This window comes from Mytilus edulis, chromosome 11 (genome assembly GCF_963676685.1).
Source record: "Mytilus edulis chromosome 11, xbMytEdul2.2, whole genome shotgun sequence".
Lineage (NCBI taxonomy): Eukaryota > Metazoa > Mollusca > Bivalvia > Mytilida > Mytilidae > Mytilus > Mytilus edulis.
Window position 1 is genome coordinate 81,242,655 of NC_092354.1, and position 14,533 is coordinate 81,257,187.

At 34.7% G+C, this 14,533-nt stretch overlaps 1 protein-coding gene across 4 annotated transcripts in view; it reads right to left on the reverse strand.

The window, feature by feature from the left end:
* Positions 1-10,788, reverse strand: part of LOC139496409 (paired amphipathic helix protein Sin3a-like) — a 33,687-nt gene extending 22,899 nt beyond the window's left edge. Inside the window, exons 1-7 of one of the 4 annotated variants that reach the window (XM_071284999.1) lie at positions 10,418-10,788; positions 7,970-8,030; positions 7,193-7,308; positions 6,437-6,560; positions 4,931-4,984; positions 3,225-3,382; positions 914-1,115 (exon numbers count right to left, since the gene is read on the reverse strand). In XM_071284999.1, coding sequence (XP_071141100.1) covers positions 914-1,115; positions 3,225-3,382; positions 4,931-4,984; positions 6,437-6,560; positions 7,193-7,308; positions 7,970-7,993 — 678 coding nt within the window. In that variant the 5' untranslated portion in view covers positions 7,994-8,030; positions 10,418-10,788. Of the gene's footprint in view, positions 1-913; positions 1,116-3,224; positions 3,383-4,930; positions 4,985-6,436; positions 6,561-6,870; positions 7,003-7,192; positions 7,309-7,969; positions 8,031-10,417 lie in introns of those variants that run through there. The other 3 variants (XM_071285000.1, XM_071285001.1, XM_071285002.1) reach the window with 3 other exon arrangements.
* Between the last annotated feature and the right edge of the window lie 3,745 nt (positions 10,789-14,533).

Genomic DNA, 14,533 nt, shown 5'->3' on the forward strand with positions numbered 1-14,533 from the left:
TTTACTCGGAATCCACTTTTATCCGGAAAATACTTTTTGAACAGTTTAAACAAACGGTAAAAAGCAAAAGTATGCTTAATTAAATACAATTTTCCATGCTGAACTGTTGTAGTTTGAACAATTCTCATCCGTTTTTCAAGTATTTTACATCATACGACTTCTTTCTGAAGATAGAGGTTTTTCATGTTACAGCGCCACCTTCTTATAAATTAACCTCGGATTTCACACAGGTACTTTATAATTACCGGACTAGATAAAATCATGTGACTGATAAGAAATTCCAGATGCCAATTTACAACCTGGGTATCACAGATAGTAACCAAAGGGGTCTTGCCGCTGAGACTTTAATTGGATAAAATCATATGACTTTAGTACAGAGCTCTGCAGGCCATTAATACATGCTAATTAGTCTTTGTTATTCCTTTTGAATATTACTTCCATGGTGTGACATATGCAATGAAGACATAATAAAACTTTGCCCTCAGTTTTTAATGTATTAAGGACATTAAGCAACCAACAATCAATGAATCCATCTACTGTATTGAAACCTTCTAATTGGTTTTTAATCTCAATACTTGACTTATCATAGTTTTTAACTAATAATTCTTCTTCAAAATAAGATGTAACAAGACAGTGTTCAAAGTACACAGATGCCCCATCTGCACTATCATTTTCTATGTTCAATGGACCGTGATAATGTGGAAAAATCTCTAATTTGGCATTAAAATTAGAAAGATCATATCATAGGGAACATGTGTACTAAGTTTCAAGTAGACTGGACTTCAACTTCATCAAAAACTACCTTGACCAAAAATTTTAACCTGAAGCAGGACAGACAGATGACAGACCAGAAAACATAATGCCCATAAATGGGGCATAAAAATATTTCTACCTAAATAAAATGTAATCTTACCGAGGAAAGATTGACCGGTCCTGGTGTCATGCCTTGCACTGGGATACATAGAGTTTGTTGTCCTGGCTGGTGGACATTTATCTCATTAGCTTGGACCTCTATCTTATATCCTGGCGGTAGAAATGTATTAAATCCAACGATTAAATCAGGGTGACCTTTAAACAGGTTGGACACGCGACTGATTACCCCTGGTGTATCAATTCTACAAGTAAAAACATAAAAGGTTATACCACTATGTGCACTTATAAATCAAATTTTACTTACAGTCCAGAAAATGTTGGTTTTATTTTTTGTTTCTCGTTTTTTATATTGATTAGACCGTTGGTTTTTTTGTTTGAATTGTTTTAAAGGGCCCTTTATAGCTTGCTGTTCGGTGTGAGACAAGGCTCTGTGTTGAAGACCTTACTTTGACCTATTATAATTTACTTTTATAAATTGTGACTTGGATGGAGAGTTGTCTCATTCGCATTTAAACTACATCTTCTATATCTATATAAAAGCTCAAAGTCACAAAGAGCTTATTTTATTGTTATGTGACATTCCTTTTGAAACAACGCTTTTGATTTGAGTTGATACAAGGCGATTTAGTTAAAATAGCAATTGTCCTAAACTGAGTGTAACAATTGGAAAAGTGTTGAAGTAGTGGCAATACTATACATGTATTTTAGAAATAACATCCAGCTTCACTTGAGAAACAAAAGGCTTTTGAGCACTGAGGGGTATTACCTGGTAATGATTGCATTCATGTTGCAGTGGGAACTAAAAAATAAATATTTAGCATTGGAAAAGAATACTAAGAATTGGTCAAAGGAAGATAACTCCAATTTTAAAGATTACTTTTATTTTATATAATGAGTTTATTTACAATGACATCACTGATATTGCATGTAAGTAGTGCAGATAGTAGATTCATGCACCATGAACAATTTAAGCAATATTCTTGTAAAGTATGGTTAAAAATAACATTTTGAAATGTAACTTGAATATATATCTGAATGTATTATCTTGTTTATAACTTTCTTGAAATGTACATGTATAAGATGTACAGACCAGATAACAATCTGCTTCTTTTTGTTTATCACAAAAGGAGTGATCAAGTTTGTATTGATAACTATTTAGCCAGCCCTATTAGGGTTTTGTATTGATAACTATTTAGCCAGCCCTATTATGGTTTTGTATTGATAACTATTTAGCCAGCCCTATTAGGGTTTTGTATTGATAACTATTTAGCCAGCCCTATTAGGGTTTTGTATTGATAACTATTTAGCCAGCCCTATTAGGGTTTTGTATTGATAACTATTTAGCCAGCCCTATTAGGGTTTTGTATTGATAACTATTTAGCCAGCCCTATTAGGGTTTTGTATTGATAACAAGTGAAACTGCGAGCTACTGCTCACTGATGATACCCCCGCCGCAAGTGGATAATATTAATAGTGTAAAAATATGCAAGTGTTCGGTAAACAGGAAGTTGTCGAGTGATGAATCTGAAAACACATCACACGGTATAGCTGACTTATAAAAATCCTGAAACCAAATTTCAGAAATCCTTGTATTGAAGTTCCTGAGAAAAATGTGACGAAAATTTTGAACTTGGTTATGATGTGTAAAATCATACAAGTGTTCGGTAAACAGGAAGTAGTCGAGTGATGAATCTGAAAACGCATCACACGGTATAGCTGACTTATATAAATCCTGAAACCAAATTTCAGAAATCCTTGTATTGTAGTTCCTGAGAAAAATGTGACGAAAATTTTCAACTTGGCTTGTAAAATCATACAAGTGTTCGGTAAACAGGAAGTTGTCGATTGATGAATCTGCAAACGCATCACACGGTATAGCTGACTTATATAAATCCTGCAACCAAATTTCAGAAATCCTTGTATTGTAGTTCCTGAGAAAAATGTGACGAAAATTTTCAACTTGGCTATCATGTGTAAAATCAGACAAGTGTTCGGTAAACAGGAAGTTGTCAAGTGATGAATCTGAAAACGCATCACACGGTATGGCTGACATATATAAATATTGATACCAAATTACAGAAAGGGTGGATGTGTAGTTCCTGAGAAAAATGTGACGAAAGTTTCATGGGACGGACTGACTGACGGACGGACTGATGGACGGACAGACAGAGGTAAAACAGTATACCCCCCCTTTTTTAAAGCGGGGGTATAACTATTTCGCCAGCCCTATTAGGGTTTTGAATACATGAATACAATCTTGACCAAACAATCACTAACAAACATTTTAGTCCTTCTAAATTCAAAAAGTGCAATCGTCTCTACAGTGAACAGGTCAATAAATAATTACTTACGACTGAGATTTGAACTCTTTCATGATGTCTAGAAAGTCATTATAAACTTGTGGTTGGTTACCAAACTGTAACTTCACCTGGTCAAGGTAGGACAGTGCATCCTCGACCTTTAACCTTTGAAACTGTTGCTGTTGACCTTGAACTTGTGCTGTATGTGCCTGTAAAGAAATGACATGATTGTAACAATGTGTAATTTCTTGGCTCAACCTCAAAGTTAATCACTTCCTGTTGTTAACAACATACACTAAAGCTAATTTGTCCTCTCAATACATTTGTAAAACACTCTACCAAATTTCATATTTGTTTTTTTAATCTAAATGCATAACGAATAATGAGTTCATATTTTTTTTTTATCTAAATGTGAATAGATCCCTTCTTAAATATTTCAATTTGACTTGTAGGTATGCTAGGTATATTTTTATTTTTCAAACTGACAAAAAAAGACAAAAAAACTACCTCTTAATGAAACCATGAAAGTTGTTTGTGTGCAAATATACTTTCTGCCGGTTATATTACATGGCATCATTGCTACACAGAAGATGAAACGAGTTAAACAAATTTATAGAACTAAAGAGAAAATTTACAAAATTAATCAGAATAATACAAAATGTATTTTCTATTTTATTTTTCTGCCTTAAACATTCACAACACAATTTTAAACTTAAAAAATTTCTTAATTTTCTGTAATACACAAACAGTTATAACAAATGAGCTGTATCAGATAGAAACCAACCTTATACATGTTATAAGCAATTGCACATTCATTTGTACATGTATATGACTGATTGATTTTGAAAGATGATTTTTCATATGTCTTGCAGGGTTCTCAAATCAACCCAATAATCAAACAGTTACAGACTTTGTAGAGATTTTTCAACTCAAAACAGCTATCTTGATATTCATTTGCGTGAGGTCGAGTTCTATCAAACGCAGCTCATGTTATATAAAATACCCAGCTCACTGCAACATCAAAATGGGTTAGAATTATTTAGAAAGCTTTACTGCAAACATGAACCTGATTTCTCCAATAAGTTAAAGGTTAGATGAACATTGGTTAATATATCATCATGTCATTATAAGTGTTAAAAAAGACACACTGTGTGTTAGAATTAAGTATTTAAGTGTAATGACAGAAAGGTTTTAGATGAAGTACAATTATAACCTTTATAACAGTAAAATATTGTATTTATTTTCAGCCATGAAATTGTACTGTCATGACTATTTCAACAGATCTGTTAGAAGGTGAAAGGTGAATTAAAGACTTGTTAGAATAGGCCAAAGTCACATACAAATGGAGAAGATGAATATCATTTCTTAATTGGTAGTCAAAATTCCATTATCTTTCTATGTAAATATTGTTCAAGAAGTAATGAAAAAAATGCATTATTTGAAATATCCTAATTATTTTCATAGATACAAGTTTTAATGGATAGAGGAAACTTTCATTTTCGTTGATAACTTATTTCATAGTTTTGCTGAAGTCTACGTACAAGTAACATAAATTTGTGGTTAACATATCGCCATGAAATCCAGTAGTTTGTTACATATAAAATAATAATGAAAACACAGAAGTAGAAATTGAACAGCCCCAATTGTGTCCCCTTTCAAAATCACAATGAAAAAGAATCTGATATTCATCCTCCATTGTAAACAGGAAGTTATCCTCCAATCTAAGGGACATAACTCCTCCAAGGGACATCACTCACAGCAGTGTCTTGTTTTGGATCTGTTTGAATGACTATAGCTTTGTGTTTATCATCCTTCAAATAGACAAAACAAGAAAGGTAGAAAAAAACAAATGTCACAAACTTTAAATCTTGTCTTGTTTATTTACACTACACATGTCCCTAAATATGTCTCTGAGATAATGTTTGTCAAATCTCTTGGTTTTCAAAAGATCAATCCTGATAAATAACATATCTATGGAGAAATATATATAATACACATAGCAAAGCAATTACAAATACATGATACAAATTGGCTATTTACAGGGAGAATAAGTTTTGTGATCTGTAGATTGTCGGTTTGTATTGACATATATACGTATCTGGTCTTCGATTTAATCTTCTATAAAGATTAAATTAATGTGAGCGCTAATTTAGAGATTTTATCTTGTTACAAAATTAAAGCAAATAAATCTAAGAAAATTCTCATAATTACAGTCAAAATAAGTAAATCTCTGCACAACACACAATGGAAATGGGAGATGCAAATGCTTATACAAATATCATTCACTAACCATTAGTGGTTCCCTAAAACAGACCAACTTACTGACTTGAAAGTTTTAAAGTAAGGCAGAAGATTCAGAACCAACAGACTATGTCTGAGGGGACAGGGCCAAGTGGTCTTCAATGGTTAACTGATCTCTTTTGGACAGACAAAGGACAGGAATTATTACTTGTTTTCCAATCCTAATAATCTGTTATATAGTTTGTCATGTTTATATTGTTATTTTCCCATTGCAGTAGGGTTTATGGCTAAAACAAATCATTGAAAATAACACAAATGCTAGCTTTCATTGACTTGCCATTAGTGGTTCACTTTAAACTGATCATATCACTAATTAATGATGATGCCTTAAAACACACACTTAAGTCACCACCACTTCTATGTAGAGAAAAGACCAACAAAGATACATGTTTAATTTCTGAAATATAGGACATCATTTTAACTCATTAGTTTGGTTTTTTATATAAAGGCATGCTTACAAGCAAGAGTATAAATAGAAGCAATACATTTGAAATAACTGCATGCTTGAAAATAAAATGTCTGCCAATGAAGGATATAAAAAAAAATCACAAAAATAATAATTGCATGTTCCTAATTGTCTACCAGCAATAAACAGTGAGATTGGAGTCAGTTACCATTCTTTTAAAACAAAGGTAGGAAGATTATTTCTCCTTTACTAAACTAATTTGATTATCTCCCTTACCCAAATTTATAAAGATAGATGGGTTGTCTCCCTTTTCCTTTGAACTAAGTTTGGTAAATTATCTGCCTTTCCCAATTGACCAAATTAAGTAATCTCCCTTACCCTAATTAACAAAGTTTGGTAGATTATGTCCCCTTTTCCTCAAGAATTATTTCCGTTTTAACAACAGTAGTAGATAGTGATATTATTTGAGTCACTTTTATATTTTGTTATTCTGTCTAAAAATAAAACCTTGGTTAAAAACAGGTAACTGACTCTCACCTGTAAATAAGGGACTTACCTGAGGAGGCTGAATGACCTGTGGTATGGCTGACTGATTAGGAGTTTGTTGATGTGCTGGTTGCTGAACTCCATGGTGGGCATTGGGTGCCTGACCAGGGTGCATTCCTCCCCCTTGGTTCAATCTTTAAAGGAAAATTAACAAAAGTTTATACAAAAACTGGAGAAGGTCTATGAAGGGCTAAGGGGAAAATGCAGAAACAATATTAACAAAATTACTCCATTATCTCTTGTGACTAAGACAACAAGTTGCAGTAGCAGAATGGATGTGATGATAATGTCAATATCTGTATCAGTATCAAATTGTACATAATTTCTCCCTTAAAAACCTCAAAGTACATGCATAGCTTGTCAAGAGTTATCTCCCCATCGTACATTGAATTGTCCACATTATTAGATATTTGTACCAAATCAGTTTTTAATATCTTTACTTACGGAAAATTCTGTAGTGGAAACCACATGAGGTTATCTCCCCTTTCAAATCTCTGTGCAGAAGGGGTAATAACTCTGGGATATTGTGGTGGCCCTAATATCTTTACTCACGAAAAATTCTGTAGTGGAAGACATGAGGTTATTTCCCCCTTCAAATCTCTGTGCAGAAGGGGCAATAACTCTAGAATATTGTGGTGGTTCTAATATCTTTACATACGGAAAATTCTGTAGTGGAAAAGACATGAAGTTATCTCCCCCTTCAAATCTCTGAGCAGAAGGGGCAATAAATCTGGGACATTGTGGTGGTTCTAATATCTTTACTCACGGAAAATTCTGTAGTGGAAACGACATGAGGTTATCTCCCCCTTCAAATCTCTGTGCAGAAGGGGCAATAACTCTGGGATATTGTGGTGGTTCTCCTGCTGACACTCGTCTCGGTTGCTGTAAGATAAAGGTTATTTGTTCTACAGGAAGTATTTACATGTGTACATGTATACTGTATTACTGTTTTAACAATGTGGATCAATGTTGTATCATGGCCACTGTTATGTTGTTAAACAGTCATGATAATCTTCATTTTAATCATTTGGACTTGCAACTTCATAAATCAGTCTGTCTTAAACAAATTTAAATCTTAATCATGAAATAGTGAGGAAATATTTTTATCTTTTTGTGGTTAAAAGTAAAGACTGATAGAAGCAGACGTGTCCAGAGAGATGATCAACCTTCTATAGAAATGCCTTCAAGGTTCTTATATAGTTAACAGGCTGACTAACTAGCTAAGGGTTAGTAAATATTTATCTTTTATCGGTTGTCATCTCAACAAATTGATTTCCTCGATTGAGTCGGTACGGCGAAAGTGAGAAAAGTAATTGAGTTGAGATTACCAAGGATAATCTGTTTATCCCTATTTCAATTTTTACTTATGACGAAGCTGTTTATTTCATTGAGAACGACATGTGCGCGCTTAGTTTCTACTGATAATTTTTCATATTGCACTTCTCTGCTGAGAAAGGAAATTATCAGTCAGTAAGGTCAAATGAAAATTTGGTAAAAAGTGATAATTATAAATATTATATATACATTGAATCTGATCACTAACCTGTTCGTCAACTCTTCGCTGCATTATTTGTACACCTGTATAGTTAGGATAGGATGTATACCTGTCAAACAAAACCATTTCATTAGTATATAATGTTCATTATTAAATTGACAAGCACATATGTTTTTGTACCAATAATATAAGTTATGCCAAAAAAAAATAATAAGGTAGATATAATAGATTAGCAATTGCAATTTCTTTTCAATTTCATTAACAAAATCAGGGAAATCACATATTTTTCCAAAGCAATCCCAATTACACTAAAATCAGTTAACTTGTGCATGGAACTTAATTTATTTCCAAAGGAAAATTCATTTGGTTTATATGAGAACAAAATTTTTTTACACTAAATTATCCAGTTGAAATTGATTTTTTTCTACTAAATTAATGTGGGTTAAATCAGAAAACTAGAATTCAGTGACTCTTAGATCACATTGCTTGTAGAAACTCTTTGTTCCTTACGTCGTAACTACAATCCCCTTCCCTTTCATGAATGTGACCTACCGAATTAGACTATTTACCGGATTTGTTATCACATAAGCAACATGACGGGTGCCACATGTGTAGGATCTACTTACCCTTCCGAAGCACCTGAGATCACCCCTAGTTTTTAATGGGGTTTGTGTTGTTTATTCTTTAGTTTTCTATGTTGTGTCATGTGTATATTGTTTGTCTGTTTTGTCTTTTTCGTTTTTAGCCATGGCGTTGTCAGTTTATTTTAGATTTATGAGTTTCACTGTCCCTTTGGTATCTTTCGTCCCTCTTTTACAAATAAATTTAAAATTTAAGGTCCTAAATTAGATCCCAATTGCAATGTCACCTATATTTTATGTTTCATATAACTTTTGTTTGTAGCATTATATTAAAATCTTAAAAGATTTTTTATCACATGGACCAAAAAATATATATCAAAGTTTAAAGGTTATTAAGGTGAATAACTCTGGAACGGAAATGTCAATACCATGAAAATTGAACTCGACATGTAGTTTATGATTGATGACACTATGTTATAATTGCCTTAAGATTTGGTCACACAGTAATATTATTATCATCTGAAATCCAAGGAAATACATTTATCAACATTTACAGTAAGGGACATAACTCTTGAATGGAACATGTTTAAAATATTCAATACTAATATAACTTGACCTGTATTTTATAGTATAAATTATTTCAATTTAAATATGAATATCATAGATGTAAATGAACGATAGGTGTCTCCCGGATTCATTTACTTTTGATGTTTACTTTATAAGCTGTAAAAAACATGTTTTGATTATGATCAAGATTGACAAATTCTGTAAAACAAACTGATGCCAGAAAATAAAATGGACAGAAAGTCGTAAAATTGAGAAAGACAAAAAGGTGAAATTAATTTAGTTTACAATTGTTTGAATCATATAATAGAAAGTTCTTAAAAAAACTTTTTATCAAACAAATTCGTTTTACAGTTTATGAAATTGTTCAAAAGCTTTGATAAATGAAAAACAGTCAATTTCAAATCTTGCAATCAATATTATTTCTCAATCTTTGCATAAGAAGATATTCAAGAGTTAATAAAAGTACAAGTGTTGGTCTATTGGTGGATATTTGCCTCATTAGCAATCTCACCAGATCTATTTATTTTTCTATAAATATAGCTGTTTTACTCATAATTGCAACGTGAACATCAAACACTATTTACAGTCTCTTTTGCTTGTTTATGAGAGTTGTCTCATTGACATTCCTACCACATCTTCTTAATTTTACAAGATACATGTATTTTTGGTTGCGTCTTCTTAACATTACTGCTGTTTTTATTTTATCAGGGTCTAGATGATACTCTTTTTTGCCATTTGTCCGCAATTAGTGCACATCACAAAATCCCGTTAAATTATACGTCATAATAGACAATATATGACGCCACAACGGAAAAGCGGGACAGATTTTTAAACAGCAAGGAGTATTCGTAAGACTTCTAACACAACAAAGCAAGAAGAAACAAAGGGACCAAATTATCAACATCAAAGTTGTGAGCACATGCTTACAGAAAAAGATGAAGAACCCCTCACAAAACCTTATGTGGAAACCTTAAGATAATATCAATATGATAAAGTATTGTGTTGTTAAACAGTAAATACTAGCTCAATTTGTTATTGACCGTCAATAAATTTTCAAACCACAGAAAGGGGGAGGGGGCCGAGACAATTTTTTTTGTAAAAAAAAAAATAAAAGTTTTTGTTTGTTTTAATTTTACAAATGTTATGTTATGTGCTTTGTTATATAGTGATTACGTTGAAGAATAAATACAGAACAAGCAACGCCTTTCCCGCGGATATTTTTAGCACACACTGTTTCATCATGGCCGACATTGGTTTTCAAACATCAGTTTATGTTTCCACCCAAATTTCAAAATCCTATATTTGTTTTGGTTGACCAGTAGTGTTTTCTAATGCAATGAAAGCTTACCTTTCCTAACGTATATAACACATAAATTGGAATTTCCTAAATCATTAACAAATTAACATTTTCCACAGCTGTGTATCACCGACGTACTTGTCGGCCGTATAAACAACTGCCTGCCTTCCCCTGTGTGTAATTTCAGTAGACTCGTCCTAACACATATGTAAAGGTGCGTGTCTCGGTAGTATTTTTATCGATACATGCCCTTGACATCTTAAAAAAAGTTAATGTATACAAAATTAGGGATTGTAATATAAGGTTCATTTACAATTGTAAACCATCTGTTACTATTTTATATTAAAGTGGTAAAACGACCGAAAGACGCGCGCCTGTTTAAATGATCGTGTTCCGAATGAAAACACACAAAACACCTGTGTGAGTCATGACCTAGATACATTTATTCTTCGCGGAGAGAAATCGTTTTGAAAATTTATTTTTTAACCATTTGTTAAAAATTTATATATTCTACTTTGAATAAAAAGAGCATTAGACGAATATTCATTGTAAATCCTCAAACATCAGTACGGGTAATACAAGAATATTTCAAAAAGGGTTCTGTGTTCATACATAGACGAGTCCATTTTTAACAACATACACAAGAAACGTGTACTAGAGTACTATCATCAGACACCTCTTTCGGTTTAGTTTACAACTTCATACAAAATTGACGTGAATTATTGTTAAAAAATACAGATTACCTAGACTCCCCTTAAAAAATCAGGATGCAAAACATTATTTTCCTTCGTCTTGTATTTTATGATTGGCAAACTGCCCGAAATTTGGAATTCCAAACATAAAATTATGCAAAAATAGAAGCCAATCAAAGTGATGTGTTAAAATTAGATATTCAAGGTTACTGGGTTTCCCCGTGAATTGATTTAAATTTATTTGACTATGCATGATAATTGATTTAGGAAAGGGATTAGGCGTAACGGGAACGACCACGGTTTATATATATTTATAAACAAAATATATCTGTTATTTTTTCCCAAAAAAGAAATGTTCTGAATCAAAGCTGAAATGATAACAGGCAAAATAAAGATGGGAACCAAACAGTACATAATTACTAGCTTTTACAGACCACCAAATAAAACAGACAGTAAATATGTGGAGAAAACAATCACAGAGATACAAAATCTGAGAAACAACAACAAAAGGAGCACATTCCTCCTTGGAGGTGAATTCAACCTACCTGATATCAGCTGGGAAAGAAATGAGATTAAAGGTAACCAACTGCCACAATCAATCAATCGAGCATTTTTACAGATGTCAGCTGACTTGTCAATCCAGCAAATAAACAACAACAACACAAGAGGAAACAACATACTGGACCTGATGTTTACAAGCCATCCAGGACACATAGAGAGATGTAAAACACTGCCACCTATAGGAAATAGCGACCACGACATATAGTATTAGTGGACATATCAGCAAATGTCAACAAACTGAAACCATCAAAGAGAAAAATATACCTATGGAAGAAAGCAGACTTGGAGAGTATAGGGAAACACCTTGACAGCCAATTTGATACTTTCAAAAAGACAAACTTTGATGACATTAACAACATGTGGACATCAATTAAACAAATTATAAAGGATTCCATGGAAAAACACGTACCAACAAAAACATCACTTGCTAGACAGAGCCATCCCTGGATGAATACCAACTAAGACGTCTAAGCAAACAGAAGCAAAGAGCTTACTCTAAAGCTAACCACACCAACTCAACAAAGGACTGGAAGCGGTATAAAAACATTAAAGCTGAACTTCAAAGAGAGTCTAGACGAGCGCATACAAAATTCATGCAAAACATAGTCAGTGATGATTTATACAAGAACCCTAAAAGATTTTGGTCATACAAAAAGAGTAGGAAACAGGAATCGTCAGGAATAACAACCCTAAAAAATAAAGATGGATACCTACATAGCGACACACCAACAAAAGCTGCTATACTAAACACTCAATTCCACTCAGTATACACCCAAGAAGACCTAAACAACATGCCAGATAAAGGGCCGAGTCCATATCCAACCATGAGACTAATAAACATCAGCCAGAATGGTGTCACTAAGCTACTTAGAGGACTAAGACCGTTCAAGGCAACTGGCCCGGATGACATACCAGCCTTCATCCTAAAGAATATGGCTGATCAACTTTCACCTTACCTGACCAGACTGTACCAACTGTCAATGGACCAGGGATCAGTACCAGAAGATTGGAGGACAGCCAACATAGTCCCAGTCTTTAAGAAAGGGGAAAAGCATACAGCTGCAAACTACCGTCCAGTTTCTTTGACATCCATCTCATGTAAGCTACTGGAACACATAGTACACAGCTCTATAATGGACCACTTTGACCAAAACAACATACTCTGCGATGAACAACATGGGTTTAGAACCAAACGGTCATGCGAGTCTCAGCTGGTAATAACTATACATGAAATAGCTAAAAACATAGAGGACGGCGACCAGACAGACATCATCCTGTTAGACTTCGCCAAGGCCTTTGATAAGGTACCACACGCCAGACTTCTTCGTAAAATGGATTATTACGGGGTAAGAGGTCCCCAGCTGGAATGGATTAAACAGTTTCTGTCTAACAGAACTCAGTCTGTGATCCTTGAAAACCATAAGTCGGACCCTCTTGACGTGGTATCTGAAGTACCCCAGGGCACTGTGATGGGCCCCTTACTCTTTCTGGCCTACATCAATGACCTCCCTGAAGCAACAACATCAAGCGCTAGACTGTTTGCTGATGACTGTCTACTCTTCCGCCGCATTAGGAATACAGCAGATGCAGACTTGCTGCAAAAAGACCTAACCTCGCTGGAAAAATGGGAAAAGGAGTGGCAAATGTGTTTCCACCCGGAGATATGCACAGTCATCCGTGTCTCAGGACGACGTCATCAACACCAGACGTCCTACACACTCCATGGACACACATTAGAGACAATAGACAGCGGGAAATACCTGGGGCTCACTATCAACAAAGACCTCACCTGGACAAACCATATCAACCAGACCATAGGGAAAGCCTCAAAGACACTTGGCTTCTTACGGAGAAATCTTGGTAGGTGTACTCCAGCAACAAAAGCCACAGCCTACTCTACGCTCGTAAGACCAACCCTGGAATATGCCTCCCCAGTATGGGATCCTCACCAAATCACCACCATACGCGACATAGAGCAGGTACAAAGACGAGCAGCTCGCTTTGTTTATAGTTGCTACCAGGACAACTCTCCTGGATGTGTAACTAAGCTACTGGACCAACTTCAATGGGAATCACTGCAACACAGACGATGGAAACAGAGTCTTGTGTTGTGTTACAAGACTCAACATCAGATGATTGCCATTGATCCAGCCAAATACTACACGACAGGAGACAGTAGGACCAGGGGCAACCACAAACTTAGACAAACTAGAGTGAAGAGGGACGTATACTACCACTCATTCTTCCCACCAACAACTAGAGAATGGAATAAACTCCCCGAATCTGTAGTGGAGTCCGGATCCCTAGAGGACTTCAGGGCCAGAGTGAATACCATCCCCTGGACCCAGCCACATCTGAAATAGACAGCAGGATAACCAGTGTACAAAGATGTAATTAATATCATATTTTTATTGTAAATACTGTCCAGATTATTTCCTGGACTTTTACTTTTGGCCAGAGGAGTGGCCTCCTGTCTGTTTGAGATGCGCCCGAGTCAATTACACTTTACTACAGAGTTCGACTCGTAACGGGAAGAAGAAGAAGAAGAAACCTTTTCAAAGCAATAACCAAGGATTCGTATTACCAGAGGCGGATTTAGGGGGGGGGGGGCAGGGGCCCGGCCCCCTTTTTGGGATACATTTTGGTTGCTTATAAAGGGAATCAATGAAGCGTGACTGGAGCGGGCCCCCTCTTAGGCCAGTCATTGGGCCCCCACTTATAACATGTATAAAAATTTCTGGATCCGCCACTGATCACAGGCACTTGTCTCATTAATTCCCCCTCCTAAATATACCTTTCAAAATATATTAAGGTATATACTCAGGAAGTGAAAAGTAAGATAGATTGACTAAAGATTTATGCTTTGTAAATAGTGTCTTGGTCATATTTTTGCGATTAAAAGTTTCTATCCATC